The sequence below is a fragment of the Lolium perenne genome, chromosome 4 (assembly GCF_019359855.2).
Source record: "Lolium perenne isolate Kyuss_39 chromosome 4, Kyuss_2.0, whole genome shotgun sequence".
Classification (NCBI taxonomy): Eukaryota; Viridiplantae; Streptophyta; class Magnoliopsida; order Poales; family Poaceae; genus Lolium; species Lolium perenne.
The window spans coordinates 99356415-99378021 of record NC_067247.2 but is presented as its reverse complement, the minus strand read 5'-3'; the positions used below and the strand labels follow the sequence as shown (position 1 = coordinate 99378021).

Here is a 21607-nt window from a genome sequence, read left to right as displayed (position 1 = left end):
TCTGGTTGCACACTGCTCCTGATGGTCGCTCAGGATATCTTGTGACAGACTCGCTCAGGATATCTTGTGATAGACTGGTTGGCGACATACTAGATGGCTATGTTGATGTGTAGTCATAGTATGTGTTGTTTTCGATGGTTGATTTTTGTATCAATCCTCGGTGATGCGTGAGTTGTAAACGATACTGTTCCGAACCTTTTTTTTCTAATAAATGGCCGTGTGCATCATCATGATGCAGAAACCGGGTATACCCCATTTCAAAAAAAAGTCAGTCGTCACACATATGTACACCCAGGGATGTTTAGAGAACAGGACAAACCCGAACCAGATTAGCACCGTTTATCTACATCACACCAAGCCGTCCTACTAAACTAAATCTGACACCGAGTTCCATAAACCGCCAGAGGTGTGCTTCACTGTTTTCCCTCCTCTTCCACCAAAGTTTGCAAAGGGGAGGACACCCAAGCAAAACCCAAACCGCAAAAGACATGGAGACGTTGTAATTCTTGCAAGTTAAGGATCAGCTCAGCTGTACAAAATTAACTCCTTGGCAAAAGCCACCCAGGCGCTGCGGTTCTTGAAATTCAAGGATGAGCCATGGATCAGCAGTAGAACATGAACTCCTTCACATTGTCCTTGATCTTCGGGAGCTGCTTCACAGGAGCATACCGTTCATGCGCCCGCAAGGTGGCCGAGGACGACCCCTGGTCGGAGAACTCGTCCTCCAAGTAGTGGCGCGCACGGAAGGCTGCCAGGTGCGCATAATATGCTGGAGGAACTGTTAAAAGTAGCAACAACAAAATCAGAAGATACTTTGCAAGTTATAAGATATTCCTGACCAAAAAATAGCAGCATTTTCTATGAGCTGATAAAGACTTTTACATTAAAAGACTAAGTATTCCATCGGTCCCATAAAATATGTCTTACTTTCTCAAAATTTAGATGTATCTAGACACTAAATAGTAACTAGATATGTTCAAATTTAGACGAAGTTAAGACAACTTTCATGTGACTGAGGGAGTACGTTAATTGCATACCTATGGACACCGAACGGGTGCACCGAGCATAACTGCAAGCAAGAGAGTCAGAAGACAATGTTAGTTGAAAGGTTACAACAGTGAACTGCATATGCATGAATACATCATTCACAATGGAGAGGACAGTTACAGAGTAGCTTACGTGTAGCAAAGATTGTATGTCAGGGTTTGCAGGGCATCAGCGCTAAACCTGTTTTCGTCGAGAAGAACATGATAATGTGTCGGGCGGCTCGTCCCCTGCTCAAAGGAAAACATGGAAGAAACATTCACATTGAGCAAAGTGAGGCACATTAGAAGGCATGGTAGACATTAAAAGCACGGAATTTCACGAAAAGGTTGATCATGTAACTTCACCTGAATACCAGCGTGGCTACACAGGTAAAAATCAAACTCAGTAGGATGGCAGATCTTTGTGTCGACAACAGTTCCTGAGGACAAAGCACACTAGAAACTTCAACCTTGTTCCCCTGCAATCTTTTGATTTTATGTATACCAAGTCATACCAATATTATGGTAACTGAAGCAGCCAGACTTACCAGGTAGGATATTTCCACTTCGATCTGCTAAATCCCTCGCACCATGATTTTCAGGAAATAGGCGAGTGTGATGCCTCTTTTGCACAACGACAAATGTAACTGGTGGAAGATAGCCCTCCTGCAAAGTAGCACAAGCCTGGAAACAAGAACAACATTATGTACCTGCCGTACAGAATATGAAATGGAAATTTAAACGACTATCGAGTAAAACTTCAATGATGATCAAAATGGTAAAAAGAACCTTGCGAACTGCATCCATTTCATAAAGCAAAACTTGGCTGAACTGTCCTTCGCTAACACCATCTCTACATAGTAAAGAATTCAGTATTAAGCCGAAACTAAAAAAAGGTTCTGTAAAAACACATCCTGTTGATTACAAACCTATAAAATATAATTCTACTAGGTTTGCGTCCAGTGGCTTTGTAGAAAGAGACTAGCAATTCCCTGCAACAATCAAATGTTATTACTACAAAACAAAAAACTATGCACTGATTTGCAAAAAAAAATTATGTCACACTACCTTATCATCCCACCAGCAACAAGACCCTTCTGTGGATCTTTTGTTTCTGTGTAAAGGTCAGCTATAATTTCTTCCCTAGGACCTTGTGAAGAGACCATGCATTTGTACTTTGTAACTTCTGGCCAATCCATCGATGCAACAACCTACAATGGGAGAAATTACATGCCTTAAATAAAGAATCATTCATTACATGATGCCAAGATGACTTATAGAAAATGAGGATTTGAGGCGCAAAGTAAAAGTGAATTGATTTTTCTCCTTGTAAAACAATAAAGCTTAGTTGCCTTCACAATGCAAAATGAAGATCACTATTTTGGTTCAGATATTACTCATTAAAAACACTAAGAAATTCCAGTGCTTAACGTCCCCAGAAAGGGAAAAAAAATGAAAGACAACAGAAACACAATAACACTATTCATTAGAGTATCCCACTATGTTTATTTCAAATAAAGAGACTGGAACATTGATATATTATGACATGATGCGCAAGAGAGAACAAAACAACATACCGCCGCGATGGATGGAGATGAATCTTCTCCTGGAGAAGGGTGAGTCACATCAGCCCCAAAGACAATCGTAGGCACATCTGTTAGAAGTGGTATCCGCTTGTACAAAGCATTTTCAAGCACCATATTCCGACCTCCAACCTAATCATAAAAAATTAATGATATCAATGTTCTTTGGACCTGAATTTAGCATAGCTAGTGAATCCCACCTTAACGTTGATCTTCATAGAGAGATTTTCAAGATACTGTTTTCCACCCTTCTGAAGTTTAACAGGTAAGCAGCACTGAGTTATCACACCAAGCTCGGTTTCACAAAGCCGTTTTATCCTTCCTGCATTAAAAAAATAGAAAGTTGTAATTAAAACTAAGAAATTAAATTCATCAGATCAGCTTCAGAATAATTCTGAAGAGCTTACCATAAGGACTACCGTAAGGAACATTTGTATCAGGTAATACGATGATCAATAAGTCAAGTTGCTTCCCGACTAGACCTTGCTGAGCAATCACTTGTGCAGAAAGCCTATGGATATTTCTGACAGCAGATTCCACGCTATCTTGACGGCTTGGTTGTGTGATATCCACGCATGGTTTCATATTCATTTGCTAGAATAAGAAAATTCAGTGTATCGGTATATGATTATCCCAGGAGTTCCTTCCAGAAGAAGAAAAAATTATTGCTTCTAAAGAAAGTTACCATGCCAATGCTATTGCACATGCGGGCCAGATCATTGCAGAACATGCCAACATCCTTAGGGTGCATGCGAGAAGCGAACGTTAGACATGCCCAATAGTTGATAGATCCTCCATTGACAAATTTCTGGATAAAAATGATGAAATCAATATACAAGGACTGCTTGGTGTAGAAAGCAGATGAATAGAAGTAATATCTAGTGGACGCAGATAAATCAAGGCACAAGCATTTCAATGCATAATGCCATATATCAATTAAAAAAGGGATATATATGCTATCATCAGAGCTGCATACAAAGATAAAAGTGAAAAAACATATCATAGACACTGAATGCAACAGTGTGTTTACAGAACAAAATGAAATGAGGTTACTCAAAATAAACTAGAGAACAGTACCTTGTTATTCATGTTCCACTGTCCTACTGAAGGATCACATACTTTATCTCGTCCAGAGTCGTGATATTTGAGCTAATAAAATGTGAAATACTGAAGAGGTCAGATGAATGCAAACAGTAAGTAAAAACAGCAATATATCCGTTACTATGTTTTAGAGCAATTACCCTTGGGGCAGGAAGTACGCGAGCATCAACCAATGCAAGTTGGTTCGTCACTTTCATGCCAAATTCTTTCGAAAAGGAATCATTGCCATAATTGTTCCTATTAACAATCTGCAAAGATAAAAGATCAGATCGTACATCTTCAAGCCAAATGAACTCAGATACTTGTAAATATGTTTAACACAAAACACAAGATTGCACACTTCTTTGTCAATGAAACACAAAATTGCACACTTGACTTGCCAAGTTGAAGTAAATGAGAACAAAGTGCTAAATTACATCTAGAACACTCTTCTCTCTTTGTGCCGGTCGTTCACATGCCATCTTTAGTATTCCTGAAACTTGGCGTTCGTTCAGCTTTCTAGAATACCGTTGTCCCTCAACTATGTTGCAAACCTGAAGAGAACATATGACAATGAATTCAATGCCAAAAGACAAGACCAAATTAATAGATGCAGAGAAGAAGACCAATCCCAAATACATATAGCATCCTTTGAAAGATAAATGACAGATAAAGACCGAAACTACCTCCATAGGCAAATATATCGGTCTGTTATCACTGCCAGCTTGAAGGCAGGGTAAGTTAGTATATCTTAATGAGTAATTGTATTGCTCCCGGAAGTAATCGACAACCGACATGCGTGTCCCATCTTGATCAAATCTGTAGAAGAAAATATAAGCATTATGGTTAACTTATGATTTATCGACGTGATTAACATGAAATATAATGTGAGACAGGAGCATAAAGGAAACAGGGTATAAATGAGAATATATACGTTAAATCCTTCAGCGGAGCGGAGGTTATCCCAGTAATCTTGTAACGGATTTTTTTATCTGTACGATGAGTGGCCACAACCCGGACACCTCTAAGGGCTTTCTTCAGCTATGATGCGTAAAAAAGATGCAGCAGTTATAGTCACCTAGGTAAACAGAAAAAAGTTTAACAATAAAAAAATTCTATGACCATTGATACCTTAAGACGATCCTGATCAGACATCCTAGAAGTATCTCGCGGGTTCAAATATTCAACTGCAAAGGCCATCACTGGTTGGGCCTTGTAAAATGATGTTGCCGAAATATCTGAGATCATAATTTTAAACAAGAATGCTAAGGACATAATTTTTTTCCAAGAGAGAAAAACATATGGGAACACATAGTTTTCAATTAATGAGAACATTTTAGGTACATCCATACCAATGTTTAGCGACAAGCCCATCTGTGTTGGGCGCAGGCTTTGGTAATACCCCCTCCAACATTCGACACCGTTGCCAATTGGACCACCATGTCCAAATGACTGGGAGAAAAATGATCTTGAGATCGAAACGTACCTGTTTCAATTTACTTAAGTTAGCTGCTAGCAATTTTCTTGCATAACACTTAATTATAAATGTATGGAATAAAAATAGGGAAACCCCCAGATGATGGACTTTTTTTAGACATCAAAAAAAAAGTGAAGAATTACTTTGTTGTGGGGCACTCCCTTAGAGCGATGTCTAGTGCTTGGATAATGTCTTGTGGCAACTCCCTGTGCCTACCAGCCAAGAACTGTTGAAGATTGTACAAATCCAGATTTGAAGCATGCTTTATCGTCACCCTGTATTCCTCCTCCCTAAAACATAAGAACTAGTATGTATAATACCGCTACATATGAACAAATAAAGTGGTTCTGAAAACAGAAGTTGAAATGTTTTTATCATACCGTTGGTTCCCTCTGTTGGCATTCACAAGTTTGATAACAAATTCTTGGTTCTTGAATGGAAGTGCCCCAGCAGTATATATGCTCTTTCTTCCATCATAAACAGGCACTCTACCATCCAAGTGTTGTCTGTGAAGTCTAACAAGTTCGTTGATTATCGATCTGTTGTGATCTCGAGACCTTGTTTCCGGATAAATTGCCACCTGCACACAACAGATAGATACTTAGCAATTAACCGTACATTTGATTTGCATTAGTAATCAAAGACTTTGAAAGGTGCATGCAATACTTAAACAATACACATTACAACTGCCATGAATTTTTAGTTTTGCACATTGCCTGATTTTGGTCACCAAAATGAAATTGCTTAGTTTAGACAGATATTTGCGTTCACTTGAACTGAGACAGATCTAACGAATGGTTAATAATACAACAACTTCGAATGAACTAAGCAGGTTAGCGAGTATCGCAATATATATCATCAAACAATCGACAGCATGCATGGAACAAGCAGAACATGCATTGGAAGTGTATAGGGAAAACGTACATCGTAATGGTAGATATTCTTGTCCGCGACTTGCACCAGGAAATGGTTGGCGCGAACGCGGCACCTCTTCCCGACGGTCCCGAATCCGGGCCGCGCCGGGAACTTCTCCGCCTTGCTCGACACAGGCGGCAGACTCCCGGGCGCCGCCACCACCGCCCGAGACGTCTGTAGATTGCTCTGCTCCGCCGCCGCCGCGGTGGCCGAGGACGACGAAGTCCTTTCATCTGCCTTCTGCAGCGCCATCTTCCTCTCCACCTCGTCAGCCAGGACGTCCGCGGCTGCCGTCGGCGCCGCCACTTGCCCGCCGGGACGGGGAATCCCAGCGCCACCGTACTGCTGGTCGTGCTCCCGCACTGTGCCCACGCCACCGTGTCCCACAGCTGCAGGGTGCGAGGCCGAGGGTTGGACGCGGCCACCGCCGCCGCCTCGGGCTCCTCTCGCCGTGTCGCCACCACTACCACGCCCGCGGCCGTCGCCACCACGACCACGCCCGCGGCCATCGCCTCCGCGTCCTCCCAGTTCGCCAGCGCGGCCGCGCGTCGCGTGGCCGTGTCCCCCGCGCTCGGCCCCGACCTCCCCGCCTGGTCCCCTCCCTCTGCCGCCACCACCACCACGCCCGCGGCCTCCTTCTTGAGCTCCGGGGGACTCGCCGCCGCGGCCGTGGCCGCCGCGCCTGCCGCCTGCCCCTCCACCGCGCGAAGACATCGCAAGACCGTATCCTAAGCGCCTGTACTCGTCGTACAGCACGAAGCCACGAACAGTCGTCGAAGTGGAAGCGGCATGGGGGCAGATGCTATATGGAAAGATGTGTTGGCAAAATGTACTGATGGGAGATGAATAGGCAAGTCTAGGCCAATGACATGTAGAGCCCTGTACAAACGAGCCCACAGTTCAGGGACTAAACTTTGTAGCAAGCCATCGGGATTCGGGTACGCGAGTGCAGCGGAGACGACGGAGAGGAGCGACCATGGGTCTCCTCGCATTCTCCCTTTTGCAACCGAGCAGCCGCGACCCAAGCAGGCCCACCGTGTCATGGAGTATGCGGTATGGTGGATCCCAAAACGGTGAGAAGCTCTCGTGGGGAAGAGGAGATGCAGATGCGCGCTGGCGATAGGTACCTCGCGCGCAACGAGGAACATCTTTCATCTTTGTATAGCCGGCGATCACACAACCGGCCGGCCGGCCGGCGCAGTTTGGTCTTAAACCGGAAAACTGTCGTTGGTTTCCTCTCCGTTGGGTTACACTACGGCAAAAAATGTCACTGCCGTGTGGCGAGACATTGCCGTGCGCGGTTCGCACGGCAAAGAAATCTTTGCCGGCCGATGCAAAAAAATACGCACGGCAAAGAAAGATCGCACGGCAAAGAATGACTAAACGCACGGCAAAGAAAAAATCGCACGGCAAAGAATGACTAAACGCACGGCAAAGAAAAGTGCACGGCAAAGAGTAAGCAAAGTACACGGCAAAACTAGATAACACGGCAGAGTCAAATAACTGCGCACGGCAAAGTAAAGCCGACACCTTTGCCGAGCGTGCAGATGGTTTGCACGGCAAAGACCATGGGCCATGTGCTTGTTTAGTACACAGCAAAAGCTCTGCGTTGTGATTGGTGGAAACGGAATCCCGCGGATCGTGCCTCCGCGCCGTTGATTCATAGTGTTGAACGGCCCAGATCTCTTTACCCATCTATGCTCTCTACTCTCTTCTCTCTCTTCCTTTCCTTTTTCTATTCCCGTGGACAGCCTTATCTCTTCCCATCGCCCACCTACTGAGCCTCACGCCTTATCTCTTCCCAGCACCACGCCTTATCTCTTCCCGTGGACATGGAGGCTTGCTGCTTCACGACGAGGTCGCGGCGGCATGGCGCGTTGGTCGACGTCCGGCGGCGGCCTGGCGTGCGGCGGCCCCTCCTCCGCTCACGGCGGCCTGGTGCGCGGCGGCGAGGACGCGGCGGCCCGGCACCGCGGTCGACGTCCGGCGGCGGCCTGGCGTGCGGCGGCCTGAACACGGCGGCCCCTCCTCCGCTCAAGGCGGCCTGGTGCGCGGCGGCGAGGACGCGGCGGCCCGGCACGGTGGTCGACGTCCGGCGGCGGCTTTGGCGTGCGGCGGCCTAGACACGGCGGCCCCTCCTCCGCTCACGGCGGCCTGGTGCGCGGCGGCGAGGACGCGGCGGCCTGGCACGGTGGTCGACGTCCGGCGGCGGCCTGGTGGGCGGCCTAGACACGGCGGCCGCGCGGATGCAGTGGTCAGCCCCCTCCCTCTCCTCCGCGTGGTGACGCATCTGTGGCGGCCTTGCGGGCGGCGGCGAAGACATGACAGCCCCGAGCGGTGGTGGCGTCTGGCGGTGCGGATGCGGCGGTCGACGGAAGCAAAGCGATGCAGAGACGGAAGCGACGCCGCTGCTCACGCATCTAGTGCGGTGGCCGACGTGTTTTTTTTAATTTCGAAATCATGCTTTGCCGTGTGGGAGGAGTGGTAGCACACGGCAAACAAGTTGGCTCACGGTAACACGGGCTGGCGCACGGCAAAGGCTTTGCCATGCAATTTTGACGAGGCACACGGCAGCGTAGCCTTTGCCGGGCGAAAGGTTGCCGAGCGGCCTTTGCCGAGCAAATGTGCACGGCAAAGCCTTTGCCGATCAGATTTTGCCCTTTGCCGAGCAATTTGCTTGCACGGCAACGCCCAGCTCTGCTGTAGTGTTACATGTATAGAAAACGGAAAAAGACACCTTACATGAACCATCAACACGAAATATTCATTCAGTGGGAGGCGACGTTTCCGTCGACAGCGAGACGCCTCTGATGACTCCGTCAATTTCAATATCCAATCCGACGACTCAGTCTTCCGGAGATGCTCATAGGGGGTTGCACTACGGGAAAAACAGGCGCTGCCGTGCAGCGTTTCAATGCCGTGAGCCGCCGCACGGCAAAGAAATCATTTCCGTGTGCAGCAAGCAGCACGCACGGCAACGACAATCCGCACGGCAACATCTGAGAGCAGCGCACGACAATGAAGGCAAGCACGGCAAAGACAGAAGCGGCGCACGGCAAAGAATCAAATGACGGCAAAGTACAAGGAAACCTCACGGCAAAGAAAGGAAGACGGCAAAGTCCCTACGTGCCGCACGGCAAAGAAACCACGCACGGCAAAGGCACTGGGCATTGCCGTGGCTCGCCCCTTTGCCGTGCGGACAGGTTAGTTGCACGGCAAAGGCACCTTTGCCGTGCGTTCCCTTCTTTGCCGTGCGCCAATATATATTTTTTTGTTTTTCTTCCTATTTTATTTCATCTAATACTTATATTTATTTGTTAATTAGTTTTTCTTTTTGATGACTATTTATTAGACAATGTGCAATACAAAATTACTCTCCATATATGTTCGTCCCCCACATATATCACGGTTTCGGAGCAACCCGCGGTTCGGAAAATCTCCTAAGTGTTATCGCCCAACGGTGAGGAAGGTCACACCGGGGAGCTACTTTTGCACCATTAGACCTTGCACCACACTTTGACACATATCATAGGCCCACATGCAAGATTTGGTGGGGTTCCGGTGCTCCGGCGGTCGTTCTCCCCCTCCTTCCCCCAAAACAGTGGAACGTGTGCCCCGGCGGGTCTACCTCCCTAGATTTCTCCGCGCGAGGGTGCACCAATGTAACTTTTCATTCTTTTAGGTTTGTTTAGGACATATACACATGGAGAACCAAGATTGGCACCCTTTGGCACATATACCCGCAGCTAGAGCCATTATCACACGATCGAGGGTGTGCCTGATCTACTGGTTAGGGTTTGGTGTAGGGTTAGGGCTAGGGTTTAGGGGGTAGGGCTAGGGTTTAGGTTAAAGGTAAGTATTTATGGTTAGGTATAGGTTTAGGGTTTAGGGTTTAGGGTTAGGTTTAGGGTTTATGATGCATGGTTCTGCAGCTCCGGCGTCGTGGTTTAGGGATTTAGAGGGGTTTAGTGCTCGAAGCCTCCCCAGTATAGGGTTTAGGGTTTAGGGTTTAGGGGAGCTACTTTTGCACCATTAGACCTTGCAACACACTTTGACACATATCATAGGTCCACATGCAAGATTTGGTGGGGTTCCGGTGCTCCGGCGGTCGTTCTCCCCCTCCTTCCCCCAAAACAGCGGAACGTGTGTCCCGGCGGGTCTACCCCCTAGATTTCTCCGCGCGAGGGTGCACCAATGTAACTTTTCATTCTTTTAGGTTTGTTTAGGACATATACACATGGAGAACCAAGATTGGGACCCTTTGGCACATATACCCGCAGCTAGAGCCATTATCACACGATCGAGGGTGTGCCTGATCTACTGGTTAGGGTTTGGTGTAGGGTTAGGGCTAGGGTTTAGGGGGTAGGGCTAGGGTTTAGGTTAAAGGTAATTATTTATGGTTAGGTATAGGTTTAGGGTTTAGGGTTAGGGTTAGGGTTTATGATGCATGGTTCTGCAGCTCCGGCGTCGTGGTTTAGGGATTTAGAGGGGTTTAGTGCTCGAAGCCTCCCCAGTTTAGGGTTTAGGGTTTAGGGGAGCTACTTTTGCACCATTAGACCTTGAACCACACTTTGACACATATCATAGGTCCACATGCAAGATTTGGTGGGGTTCCGGTGCTCCGGCGGTCGTTCTCCCCCTCCTTCCCCCAAAACAGCGGAACGTGTGCCCCGACGGGTCTACCCCCTAGATTTCTCCGCGCGAGGGTGCACAAATGTAAATTTTCATTCTTTTAGGTTTGTTTAGGACATATACACATGGATAACCAAGATTGGGACCCTTTGGCACATATACCCGCAGCTAGAGCCATTATCACACGATCGAGGGTGTGCCTGATCTACTGGTTAGGGTTTGGTGTAGGGTTAGGGCTAGGGTTTAGGGGGTAAGGCTAGGGTTTAGGTTAAAGGTAAGTATTTATGGTTAGGTATAGGTTTAGGGTATAGGGTTAGGGTTAGGGTTTATGATGCATGGTTCTGCAGCTCCGGTGTCGTGGTTTAGGGTTTTAGAGGGGTTTTAGTGCTCGAAGCCTCCCCAGTTTAGGGTTTAGGGCTTAGGGGAGCTACTTTTGCACCATTAGACCTTGCACCACACTTTGACACATATCATAGGTCCACATGCAAGATTTGGTGGGGTTCCGGTGCTTCGGCGGTCGTTCTCCCCCTCCTTCCCCCAAAACAGCGGAACGTGTGCCCCGGCGGGTCTACCCCCCTAGATTTCTCCGTGCGAGGGTGCACCAATGTAACTTTTCATTCTTTTAGGTTTGTTTAGGACATATACACATGGAGAACCAAGATTGGGACCCTTTGGCACATATACCCTGATGCGGGCTAAGCCCGAGGGTGTGCCCAATCTTCACGGTTTGACCCGGGTGAGTGTGATTGCGGAGGGGGATTCGCGGGGAAGTGGATGAACGCGAAGAACACGATACAAACACACGCACACAACACAATCGGTTTGTTCTCGTTGGCCCGAACCACCAACTCGATAGAAGTTGCAAGGAAAAGACCTTTCGGTAGAAGTCCCGCAAAAAGATCGACAAATCGAAGATCCTATGAATCTAGAAGGGTGAAAAGACCAAACTCAATAGAAGTGCAAGCAAAAGACCAAATAGGTAGAAGTGCAAGCAAAAGATCAAGATTGGTAGAAGTCACCAAAGAGATACAATAGGATTCGATAAGGAGCCCGGGTGGTACAATAGGAATTAACCTAAGGTGGGGGTTACCCAAATCCACAAAGGGATAATAGAGGCATAAGCCAATTCATCTAAACATCATCTCTCCCTCATGAAGGTGGGGGTAGGTGCCTATTTATAGGTAAGGGGATGAAGGGGTAAGTTACAAGCCAAAGTGGGCTGAGATCTGGCTGAGGTTCGATGGGGCGGAAGTTCCGGCCGTCCTGGGCGGAAGTTCCGGTCCTGGGCGGAAGTTCTGGCCGTCCTGGGCGGAAGTTCCGGTCCTGGGCGGAAGTTCCGGCCATCAGGGGCGGAAGTTCCGGTCACAGCTCTGCTGTGCGAGCATCTTCAGTCTTGACAGCATCTCGGCGGAAGTTCCGGCGATGTGGGGCGGAAGTTCCGGCCTGGAGCGTCCAGCGCTTCTTCCTCCTTCTCTTCCATGCTTCCGTGACATCGGCCTTGCATCCTCGGGTCTCCATGGCATCCTCCCTTCCCTCCGTACTTGTCGTCGAGTTCCTATCATCAAGGTATGACGGAGTATGAAGTAGTATATCATTCCACATTGGTGATTCGAGGCACGCGTAAAGGAGAAGATTCACCTTAGCGTGCCGTCTTGGCGATGAAGCACATGATGCGGTGAAGACCGAAGGGGCGCTCTTGGTGCTTCATAGGATGAGCTCGACGTAGATGATCATATGCATAAGTACTCTCATGGTTGCGCCGTCTTGGAGGTCCTCTATCTTCATATGTAGTTCCATTGGCCAAGATGGGGAACTTGTAGGCACCGGCCTTGTTCAAGGTGGGGTCGAAGCTAGGCTCCACCATGGTGTCGATGTCGTGCTCGAGGTAGTGCTCGGTGCGATGCTCCATCATGGTGTCGTAGTCGTAGTCGAGGTAGTGCTCCACCATGTCGTCGTAGTCGTAGTCGTGGTCGAGGTGGTGCTCCACCATGTCGTCGTAGTCGTAGTCGTGGTCGAGGTGGTGCTCCACCATGTTGTCCATGCTTGGCGAGTCATGGTCGGTGTAGAGATGCTCGATGTCGGTCACGTCGCCAATGCATGCGGAGCCATTGTCGGTGTCGAGCTCCACATGGTCCTCCATATCTTCGGTGCTTGCGGAGCTATCACCCTCGTAGTACTCCATGTCGTCCTCCGTAGGCTCATCCTCACTATACATGTTAGTCTCTAGGATTGGTGTATATATGGTGGAAGGAGAACTACCAAAACGTCAAAACTCGCAAACCAAAATCGAGAAAATGGTTCAAGTTAGAGAATAACCGATATGTACTCACACACACACTCAAAGCACACGCAAAAAGGCTAAGAACTCTATATGGTGGTAGGTGAGGAAGTGGATAGCAAATGAAAAGAACCAAAGAAAATGTCTATTGTCAAATGTGGGTAAGATCCAAAGTCAAATGTCAAAAGCGGTGATCTATGTCAAGGAAACACGGAAACACACACAAGGAAGAACAATGGGGTTAGCGCGACCAAGGAAGTGAGCAAGTAACAAAGATGTTCCTAACGAAGACTATTAGCTCGGTGTCACGCCAACACAAGAGAGACCGTAGCTTGGTTGCATAAGATAGAAGAAACAAGATTTGCACAAATGCCACTCTTCTCTTTTCTCTCTTAGTGCTTACAAGCTTTGCACTCTTTTGTATCGGTGGACACACACTCTTTTTCTATTTCTTTTTCTATTTCTCTTTTTTTTTCACTTTTTTTTTCTATGCTTAGAAGCTTTCTTTTTCTCTATGTCACACTTTTCTTCTTTTGTGTATCTTTCTCACCGAGCTTGCTTCGGAGCTTTGCTCAACACAACGCACACACACACCCTCTCACGGTCGTGACACTTGTGCAATGCTTCGCAACACTCGGAAAGCCACTCTCAATGGGATAGGTACACAAAGAAAGAAACGGGGCTACAAGGGGTGGGGCAAGTTATACCTATTGATGTTAGGCGGTGTCAAGCACACGAACTTGCGATGATCGAGGTGGTGTCGATGATGGTGTCGAAGTTGCGCCGGAATCCGGGGTGCCAAAGGTGTCGTCGCGGTGTTGGTGTAGGCGCGGAAGCGGAAAAGACAACCAATGCACTCCACAAGGAAAGCCGAACACAAAAATCAATGCCCAAAAAGTTGGGTCAAAACGAGCGATCGAAGTGGTCAAAATTTTGGAGTCAAATGGGCTCGGGAAAATTGTCAAAATTTGGAGTCAAGATGGTGGTACTATGGTCAAAATTTGAGGTCAAATGGGCTCCGGAAAGTTGTCAAAAGTTGGGTCAAAGTTGGGGGTCAAAAGTTGCTGAAAACTGGGTCAAAAACTGGTCCGGGCGGAACTTCCGGTCAAGTTCCGGCCAAGTTTCGGAAATAAACAGCGTGTATCCAGGGGCTACTGCGAGCAAATCGTGCAATTCCGGAAGTTGGGCGGAAGTTGGGCGGAAGTACCGCTAAGGCGGAAGTTCCGCCGATACTGGCCGGAAGTTCCGGTTAGGGATTTTTGTCTGGGAAAATTTCTGGCGATTTTCTGGTTCGTGGAGAAAGTTTGGGCGATTGCTGCGGCGCGGGGCGAAGTGAGCCAGGGCAAGCTGGGGCGGATCGTGCGCGTGGTAGTTGGCCTGGCGTTCGCGGCAGTAGAGCGGATCGAGGCGAGCGAGGAGCGCTGTGATCGAGCGGAAACGGAGCTGGTGGTTTGCGTGCTGTGGCGTGCGCGCGATGGTGGGGTGGTGGGCTTGCAGCGAGCGGGTGGCCAGATCAAATGGCGTATGGGCCTGGCGCGCGTGGTGTTGTGCGCGGGCCAGCGGCAGTGGTTGGGGCCTGGTGGTGTGTGCGCGTGAGCATGGGCGTGCGGGCGAGTGCACCTGATCGAGGCGGAGGCGAGCGGAGGCGATGCGATCGGCGAGCGGGGCGTGCGCGCGTGGTGGGGTCGGGTGGTTGCTGCGCGCGGGGAGCGGAGGTGGCCTGCTGCGGGTGCTGCTGTCAAGCGCGGGAGGTGGGCGGCGGGGCAGGTGGGCCGTTGTCGCGCGAGGAAGCTGCTGGTGGCGAGTGGAGGCAGGGAATTTTTTGGTGGGGAAGACGATGATGGATTTGGGCTGATTTTACCCAGGCGGAAGTTCCGGTTAGGATGACCGGTAGTACCGGAAATACACAGATTTTCAGATCTGGATCTGGGACGATGAACTGCACGAACTCGGGCGGAAAAATGGGGGGAAAACGATGGATTTGAGGGGGAAAACGGTGGAATTGACGGCTGAAAATTGGAGGGATGATAGATCAACACCAATAACAACAGATCTGTGGACCAAAACCACAAACAACTCAACAAATCCAGAGATCCAAATTCGAGCTATTTTTTGGGGAAATTTTTTTGGGGAAATTTTTGGGCGAAATTGGTGGAATCGGAGGGTCAAATCCGTGGCAACCTTTGCTCAGATACCATATGATGCGGGCTAAGCCCGAGGGTGTGCCCAATCTTCACGGTTTGACCCGGGTGAGTGTGATTGCGGAGGGGGATTCGCGGGGAAGTGGATGAACGCGAAGAACACGATACAAACACACGCACACAACACAATCGGTTTGTTCTCGTTGGCCCGAACCACCAACTCGATAGAAGTTGCAAGGAAAAGACCTTTCGGTAGAAGTCCCGCAAAAAGATCGACAAATCGAAGATCCTATGAATCTAGAAGGGTGAAAAGACCAAACTCAATAGAAGTGCAAGCAAAAGACCAAATAGGTAGAAGTGCAAGCAAAAGATCAAGATTGGTAGAAGTCACCAAAGAGATACAATAGGATTCGATAAGGAGCCCGGGTGGTACAATAGGAATTAACCTAAGGTGGGGGTTACCCAAATCCACAAAGGGATAATAGAGGCATAAGCCAATTCATCTAAACATCATCTCTCCCTCATGAAGGTGGGGGTAGGTGCCTATTTATAGGTAAGGGGATGAAGGGGTAAGTTACAAGCCAAAGTGGGCTGAGATCTGGCTGAGGTTCGATGGGGCGGAAGTTCCGGCCGTCCTGGGTGGAAGTTCCGGTCCTGGGCGGAAGTTCCGGCCGTCCTGGGCGGAAGTTCCGGTCCTGGGCGGAAGTTCCGGCCATCAGGGGCGGAAGTTCCGGTCACAGCTCTGCTGTGCGAGCATCTTCAGTCTTGACAGCATCTCGGCGGAAGTTCCGGCGATGTGGGGCGGAAGTTCCGGCCTGGAGCGTCCAGCGCTTCTTCCTCCTTCTCTTCCATGCTTCCGTGACATCGGCCTTGCATCCTCGGGTCTCCATGGCATCCTCCCTTCCCTCCGTACTTGTCGTCGAGTTCCTATCATCAAGGTATGATGGAGTATGAAGTAGTATATCGTTCCACATTGGCGATTCGAGGCACGCGTAAAGGAGAAGATTCACCTTAGCGTGCCGTCTTGGCGATGAAGCACATGATGCGGTGAAGACCGAAGGTCGCCCCGTATCATACCCGCAGCTAGAGCCATTATCACACGATCGAGGGTGTGCCTGATCTACTGGTTAGGGTTAGGTGTAGGGTTAGGGTTAGGGCTAGGGTTCCGGGGAGCTAATTTTGCAACATTACACCTTGCACCACACTTTCACACATATCATATGTCCACATGCAAGATTTGGTGGGGTTCCGGTGCTCCGGCGGTCGTTCTCCCCCTCCTCCCCAAAACAGCGGAATGTGTGCCCCGGCGGGTCTACCCCCCCTAGATTTCTCCGCACGAGGTTTGACCAATGTAATTTTTTCATTGTATAGCATGATACATACATTACTAAATAATACAAATGTTGAAAAAACAGGTTTAATATAATTTTGAAATAATACTAAATGTTGTTAATAATTAAAATGGTAAAAAAAAGGTTTGCCGTGCATAAGCCCACGGCAAAGAATCCTGCCGCACGGCAAAGCCACAATTGCGCACGGCAAAGGCTCGGCCGCACGGCAAAGTGCACTTTGCGCACGGCAAAGTATTTTCCGCACGGCAAAGCCTTTCTGCCGCACGGCAAAGACCTCCGCACGGCAAAGGTCCGAACATAACCCTAATCTGTCGATCCGACCAGGTGATTTTGGCCAGATCGAACACGCGCCCGTGCCACCCTCCTCCTCCCACACGCGCCCAGCGCCGCCGCCCACCTCCTGCTCCTCTGCCCCTCCAGCCAGCCGCCGCCGCCAGCCCCCACCGCCGACGCTGCTGGCCCCACCCACGCCTCCCCTACGCCGCCGCCTCTCCCCCGCCACCACCGCCACGCCACGCACGACGCCGCCTCTTCCCCGCGGCCGCTGCTGCTGCTCCCCGCTAGCTCCCCCGCCCAGCTCGCCCCGCACCGCCGCCGCTGCTCGCCATGGCCGCCGCGGCCGAGCTCGGGAGCTAGGGCGGCCTCCCCTGCGCCACGCCCTTGCCCCTGCCCTCCCTTGTCGCCGCCACCACCCGGGGCTGGTGCCCCTGCCCCTGCTGCGAGCCCCGGCCTGGCCGGCAGCACTTGAGCTTCGGCCGCCACCAGTCACCCGCGCCAGCTCCGTCCGCCAGCACCTGCAGGTAAGACGTTAGTGTAGATTTTAGTGTAGTATTTAGTGTAGATTTTAGTATATGATTTAGGGAATTTAGTATAGAAATGTGCTGCAAGGAATTTTTATGTAAAAGTGGACAAATAAATTAAATTTTTGCACTTTAATTCTTTGGTGAAGTAATGTTGTTATACCACTATTGTAAAAAAGTCGTGTTCACTTGCATGACTATTTTATTTCCTCGGTATGCAGGTGATGATTCGAGGTGGACACGGGGGGCAGCGTCGCAGGGGTGTTTGACGGGGGCGGCGTCCCGGATCTTGTTCGGCGATTCTCTCACGCGTCTAGGGTATAAATCTCCCTCCCACCTTTACATGTACCTAGGTTTTTTTTGTGTCTAGATCACCAAGTCTGTCGCGATACCTAGGCGTCTCTTCCCGACCGTAAGGGTTACGCGGATAAATATGTATTAGTGGTCTCGCATATTATGAACCGTAACTCTTACGGCATTTATCGGGACACCCGGCGGATGCGTAGTTGGGTACGTTCTCCGTGCTCTACCCCGATCCGAGACAGGATTTCGGTAGCGCCTCCCCCTTGTTCTCCGGATGCACACCCCTCTCGGCTTTTTGCCGAGACGTGTATCGGGAGAGCAGCGGGGAGGTGCTGCCGAAATTCTGTCTCGGATCGGGGTAGAGCTGGGAGAACGTACTCAATCTACGGATCCGGCGGCTGCTAGGAGCCCACCTAGTAGAGTTTCAGGTTGATGCACGCGTAAAAAAAATATATGATGCATTTATTTCCTATTTGATATATAAATGCTATGTTCGTCTGTTTTGTTGCTGATTAGAGGATGGATAATCGTGGCTGGATGTACGATGGCAGAATCAGTCAGTGGAACTATACTGATGAATGGGGAGAAAAGACCGAGCAGTTTGTGGATAGGGCGTTTGCCATCCCTAGCAGACCTATAAGTGTTTGGTGCCCTTGTAGTAAGTGCGCTAACCGAAAGGCACAGGACAAGGAAACTATGAGTATGCACCTGATCAAGTTTGGGTTCACACCGTCCTACAGGATTTGGACTTACCATGGAGAAAAGGCAAAGAAACGTGCTAGGAAGGAGGTGCGGCAGATTCAACCTAGGGGGGAATATGACACTGGTTTTGATAGGTGCTTAGAAAACTTGGCTAATGGTAATGTGCCTGAAAGCCCTCATGTAGAGGTGGAGACACCTCAGGATGCGGAGACAAGTGAGGACCCGGAGGAAAACACAAAGGAGTATTATGAGGCTATGTTTGCTTCGTAGAAACCCCTACATGAAAATACAGAGGTTACCCAACTAGATGCCATCGCTCGCCTTATGGCCTTGAAGTGCCATAGGAACTTGTGCAGAGATGGGTTCGATGAACTTCTGGTCATTGTAGGCAGCCTTCTGCCGAAAGGGCACCTCTTGCCGCAAAACTTCTACTATTCGACCAAATTGCTCAGTGACCTTAAGATGTCATCTCAGCAGATACACGCTTGTCCAAAGGGATGCATGCTATTCAGAGAGGAGCACGCTGACACAAATTATTGCATCAAATGCAATTCCTCTAGGTACTTTGAGGTAGACCGCAATGGTGATGGTCAGAAGAGGCAGACCACGGTTGCCAAGAATATCCTCCGCTATCTTCCAGTTCTACCGAGGATCCAGCGGCTCTTCATGACCGAGGATACTGCCCAGCAGATGAGGTGGGCCGTGGAAGGAAACAGATACACCGACAAGATGATACATCCGTCGGATGGTACTGCATGGAAGAACTTTGTCAAGAAATTTCCACTGAAAGCAGGTGACCCGAGGAGCGTAGCAGTTGCGATATCAACCGATGGGTTCAATCCATATGGTATGTCGGCTGCAGTATACAGTTGTTGGCCAGTGTTTGTTATTCCCATGAACCTCCCCCCTGGCGTCTGCATGAGATCAGAGAACATGTTTGTGTCGATGATAATCCCAGGGCCCAAATACCCGGGTAAGAACATGAATGTGTACCTGGAACCGCTGGTGGATGACTTGGTTCGTGGCTGGGAAGGTCGCGGGATCCGAACATATGACGCATCAAAGAAGGAGTACTTCGATATGTATGTGTGGTACCACACGTCCCTGCATGACCTGCCAGCACGTGCTTTGTTCTGCGGGTGGTGTACACATGGGAAGTGGCCTTGCCCACAGTGCAGGCAGGCCGTGACTTTCTTCTGGCTAAACAAGGGAGGCAAGTATTCATGCTTTGATGAAGCTCGACAGTTCCTTGAGCGGAGGCATGCATACAGGAGTGATGTAAAGAGTTTCAAGAAAGGCCGTGTTGTCTGTGGCTCGAAGCCAATTCCGAAGACCAGAACAGAAATCAAGGCCGAGTTAGATGCTCTTAAGCCTAGCCCTGATGGGAATGGTTTCTTGGGATATGGGGAGACACACCAATGGACTCACAAGCCGTGCTTATGGAAGCTCCCTTACTTTGAGTTTCTCGAGCTCCCGCATAACATTGATGTAATGCACACCGAGAAGAATATCAGTGAAGCCATTTGGAGCACGATTGTGGACACCGAGAAGACGAAGGATAACATAAAGGCTCGAATTGATCAAGAAATGTGGTGCGATAGGCCGGAGTTGAACATGCAGCCACCTCATGGTGCCAAAAAACTTGGACTAAGCCACACGCTCCGTTCTGCCTCACAAAGGCCCAAAAAAGGGAGGTCTTCCAATGGATGAAGGACTCCTTGTTTTTCCCTGGTGGGTTCGCAGCCAACTAGATGAGGGGTCTGAACATTGAAACGTTGCGAGTACAAGGACTGAAGAGCCATGACTACCACATATGGCTTGAGCGGATAATGCCGGTGATGATTCGAGGCTATGTCCCTGAGAAGACTTGGCGAGTGCTAGCGAGGTTGAGTTTTTTCTTCCGCCAAATTTGTGCTAGGGAGTTAGACACTAAAGTGATTGAGAAGCTGGATGAAGAGGCACCCGTGTTGCTTTGCGATCTAGAGAAGATCTTTCCTCCAGGGTTCTTTAATCCGATGCAACATATGATCCTGCACCTCGCGGAGGAATGCTTAAAGGGGGGGCCGAATTGGGGCCGTTGGCAGTTTGGTCCCGAGAGAGAAACACAAAAGCTTCGTCAAATGACTGGCAATAAATGTAAGATCGAAGCATCCATAGCCGAGGCAGTCCTGAACGTGGAGGTGGCAAACTTCACCACTAAGCACTATGATCCCAACATTCCCACAAAGCACAACCCAGTCCTCCGTTACAATGCCGCCAACAATGAAGAAGTACCCAAGCTTAGCATCTTCGTGGGGCTTGGTGGCAAGTCAAGTGGCTCGAAGCCGTACAGAACGGACCGGCAGGAGCGGACCTTGATCCACTCGTATGTCTTGAACACCATGGTCGAAGTGAAGCCGTACATCGAGTAAGTGCGAACCATTTAGTTATTCGCAAACATTCACTCATATTTTCGTGGCTAACTCTTCCTCTTTTCATCGGTATAGGCAATTTAAGGCTATACATTGGAAGAATACCCACAGGGAGCCTACCCCGGAAGAATCCAAGCAAATTTTCGATAAGGGCGGCGGTTTCGGTTTCAGTAGCTGGTTCTGTAATTTGGTACTTTTCTATCCAAATTAGCTAGCACTTTCGACATTTATCGGTCATTTCTCGTTCTAAACTTCTCGTGCTAAACTTGTAGGCAAGAACTGACAAAGAGATGAAGTCAGAGCTAAGAAAAATTGCTAGGGGCTTTGACCATTCCCTCGAAGCGTTCAACTCCTATGACGTGAACGGGTATCGCCTGCACTCCATAAATACATAACAAGCCGGCCCAACGCGAAGACAATAAATAGCGGGGTGGTATGTCAAGGTGACGATGGGCTCCATTACTATGGAAGAGTCGAGGATATATACGAGCTGAATTACGGGTTTCAGAAAGGGCTAAATCCCGCCGTCTTCAAATGTCATTGGTTTGACCCACGTCGGGTGAGACGGGATCCTGAAATTGGGTTGGTCGAAGTTGAAAGGAACTCTGTTTATAAGGGAGAGGATGTGTACATCTTGGCTACCCAGGCCTTTCAAGTATTCTATCTCCCATACGCGTGCAGAAACCCGACAAAACGTCTACATGGATGGGATGTTGTGATGACGGTGCCTTCACGCAATAGGCCGCCCCCGCCAAACAAGGATGATTACTGCCGCGTAGACCCCTCAGCAAAGAGTGTCGAGTTCTATCAGGAAGAAGGGCTCCCCGGGCATTTCACAATCGCCTTGCCGACTATCGATGACATGGTCGTAGACGATGAACAAGAAGATGCGGGCATGGATGGGGACA

General features: G+C 49.2%; 1 protein-coding gene across 1 annotated transcript; it reads right to left on the bottom strand.

Moving 5' to 3' along the window:
- Positions 1-286: 286 nt before the first annotated feature.
- LOC127293441 (protein argonaute 12-like) lies at positions 287-6633 on the bottom strand. The gene is made up of 22 exons (XM_071819657.1): positions 6090-6633; positions 5546-5745; positions 5309-5455; positions 5041-5174; positions 4820-4926; positions 4623-4729; positions 4375-4507; positions 4126-4242; positions 3850-3957; positions 3686-3757; positions 3294-3416; positions 3016-3202; positions 2809-2930; positions 2603-2740; positions 2094-2236; positions 1955-2017; positions 1815-1878; positions 1574-1709; positions 1392-1465; positions 1180-1274; positions 1038-1069; positions 287-778 (listed from the first exon to the last, which is right to left on the bottom strand). Exons 1-22 carry the CDS (start codon positions 6330-6332, stop codon positions 603-605), a joined length of 2721 nt encoding a protein of 906 aa, XP_071675758.1. The 5' UTR covers positions 6333-6633; the 3' UTR covers positions 287-602.
- Between the last annotated feature and the right edge of the window lie 14974 nt (positions 6634-21607).

Bases quoted from the DNA above. Each gene is read 5' to 3' on its own strand.
- LOC127293441 (XM_071819657.1), bottom strand. From the start codon at position 6,332: ATGGCGCTGCAGAAGGCAGATGAAAGGACTTCGTCGTCCTCGGCCACC. The intron at 2,237-2,602 runs GTATGTTGTTTT...CTCCCATTGTAG, and splicing joins CATCTCCATCCATCGCGGCG to GTTGTTGCATCGATGGATTG. The intron at 2,018-2,093 runs GTAGTGTGACAT...TGATTGTTGCAG, and splicing joins GTTGCTGGTGGGATGATAAG to GGAATTGCTAGTCTCTTTCT.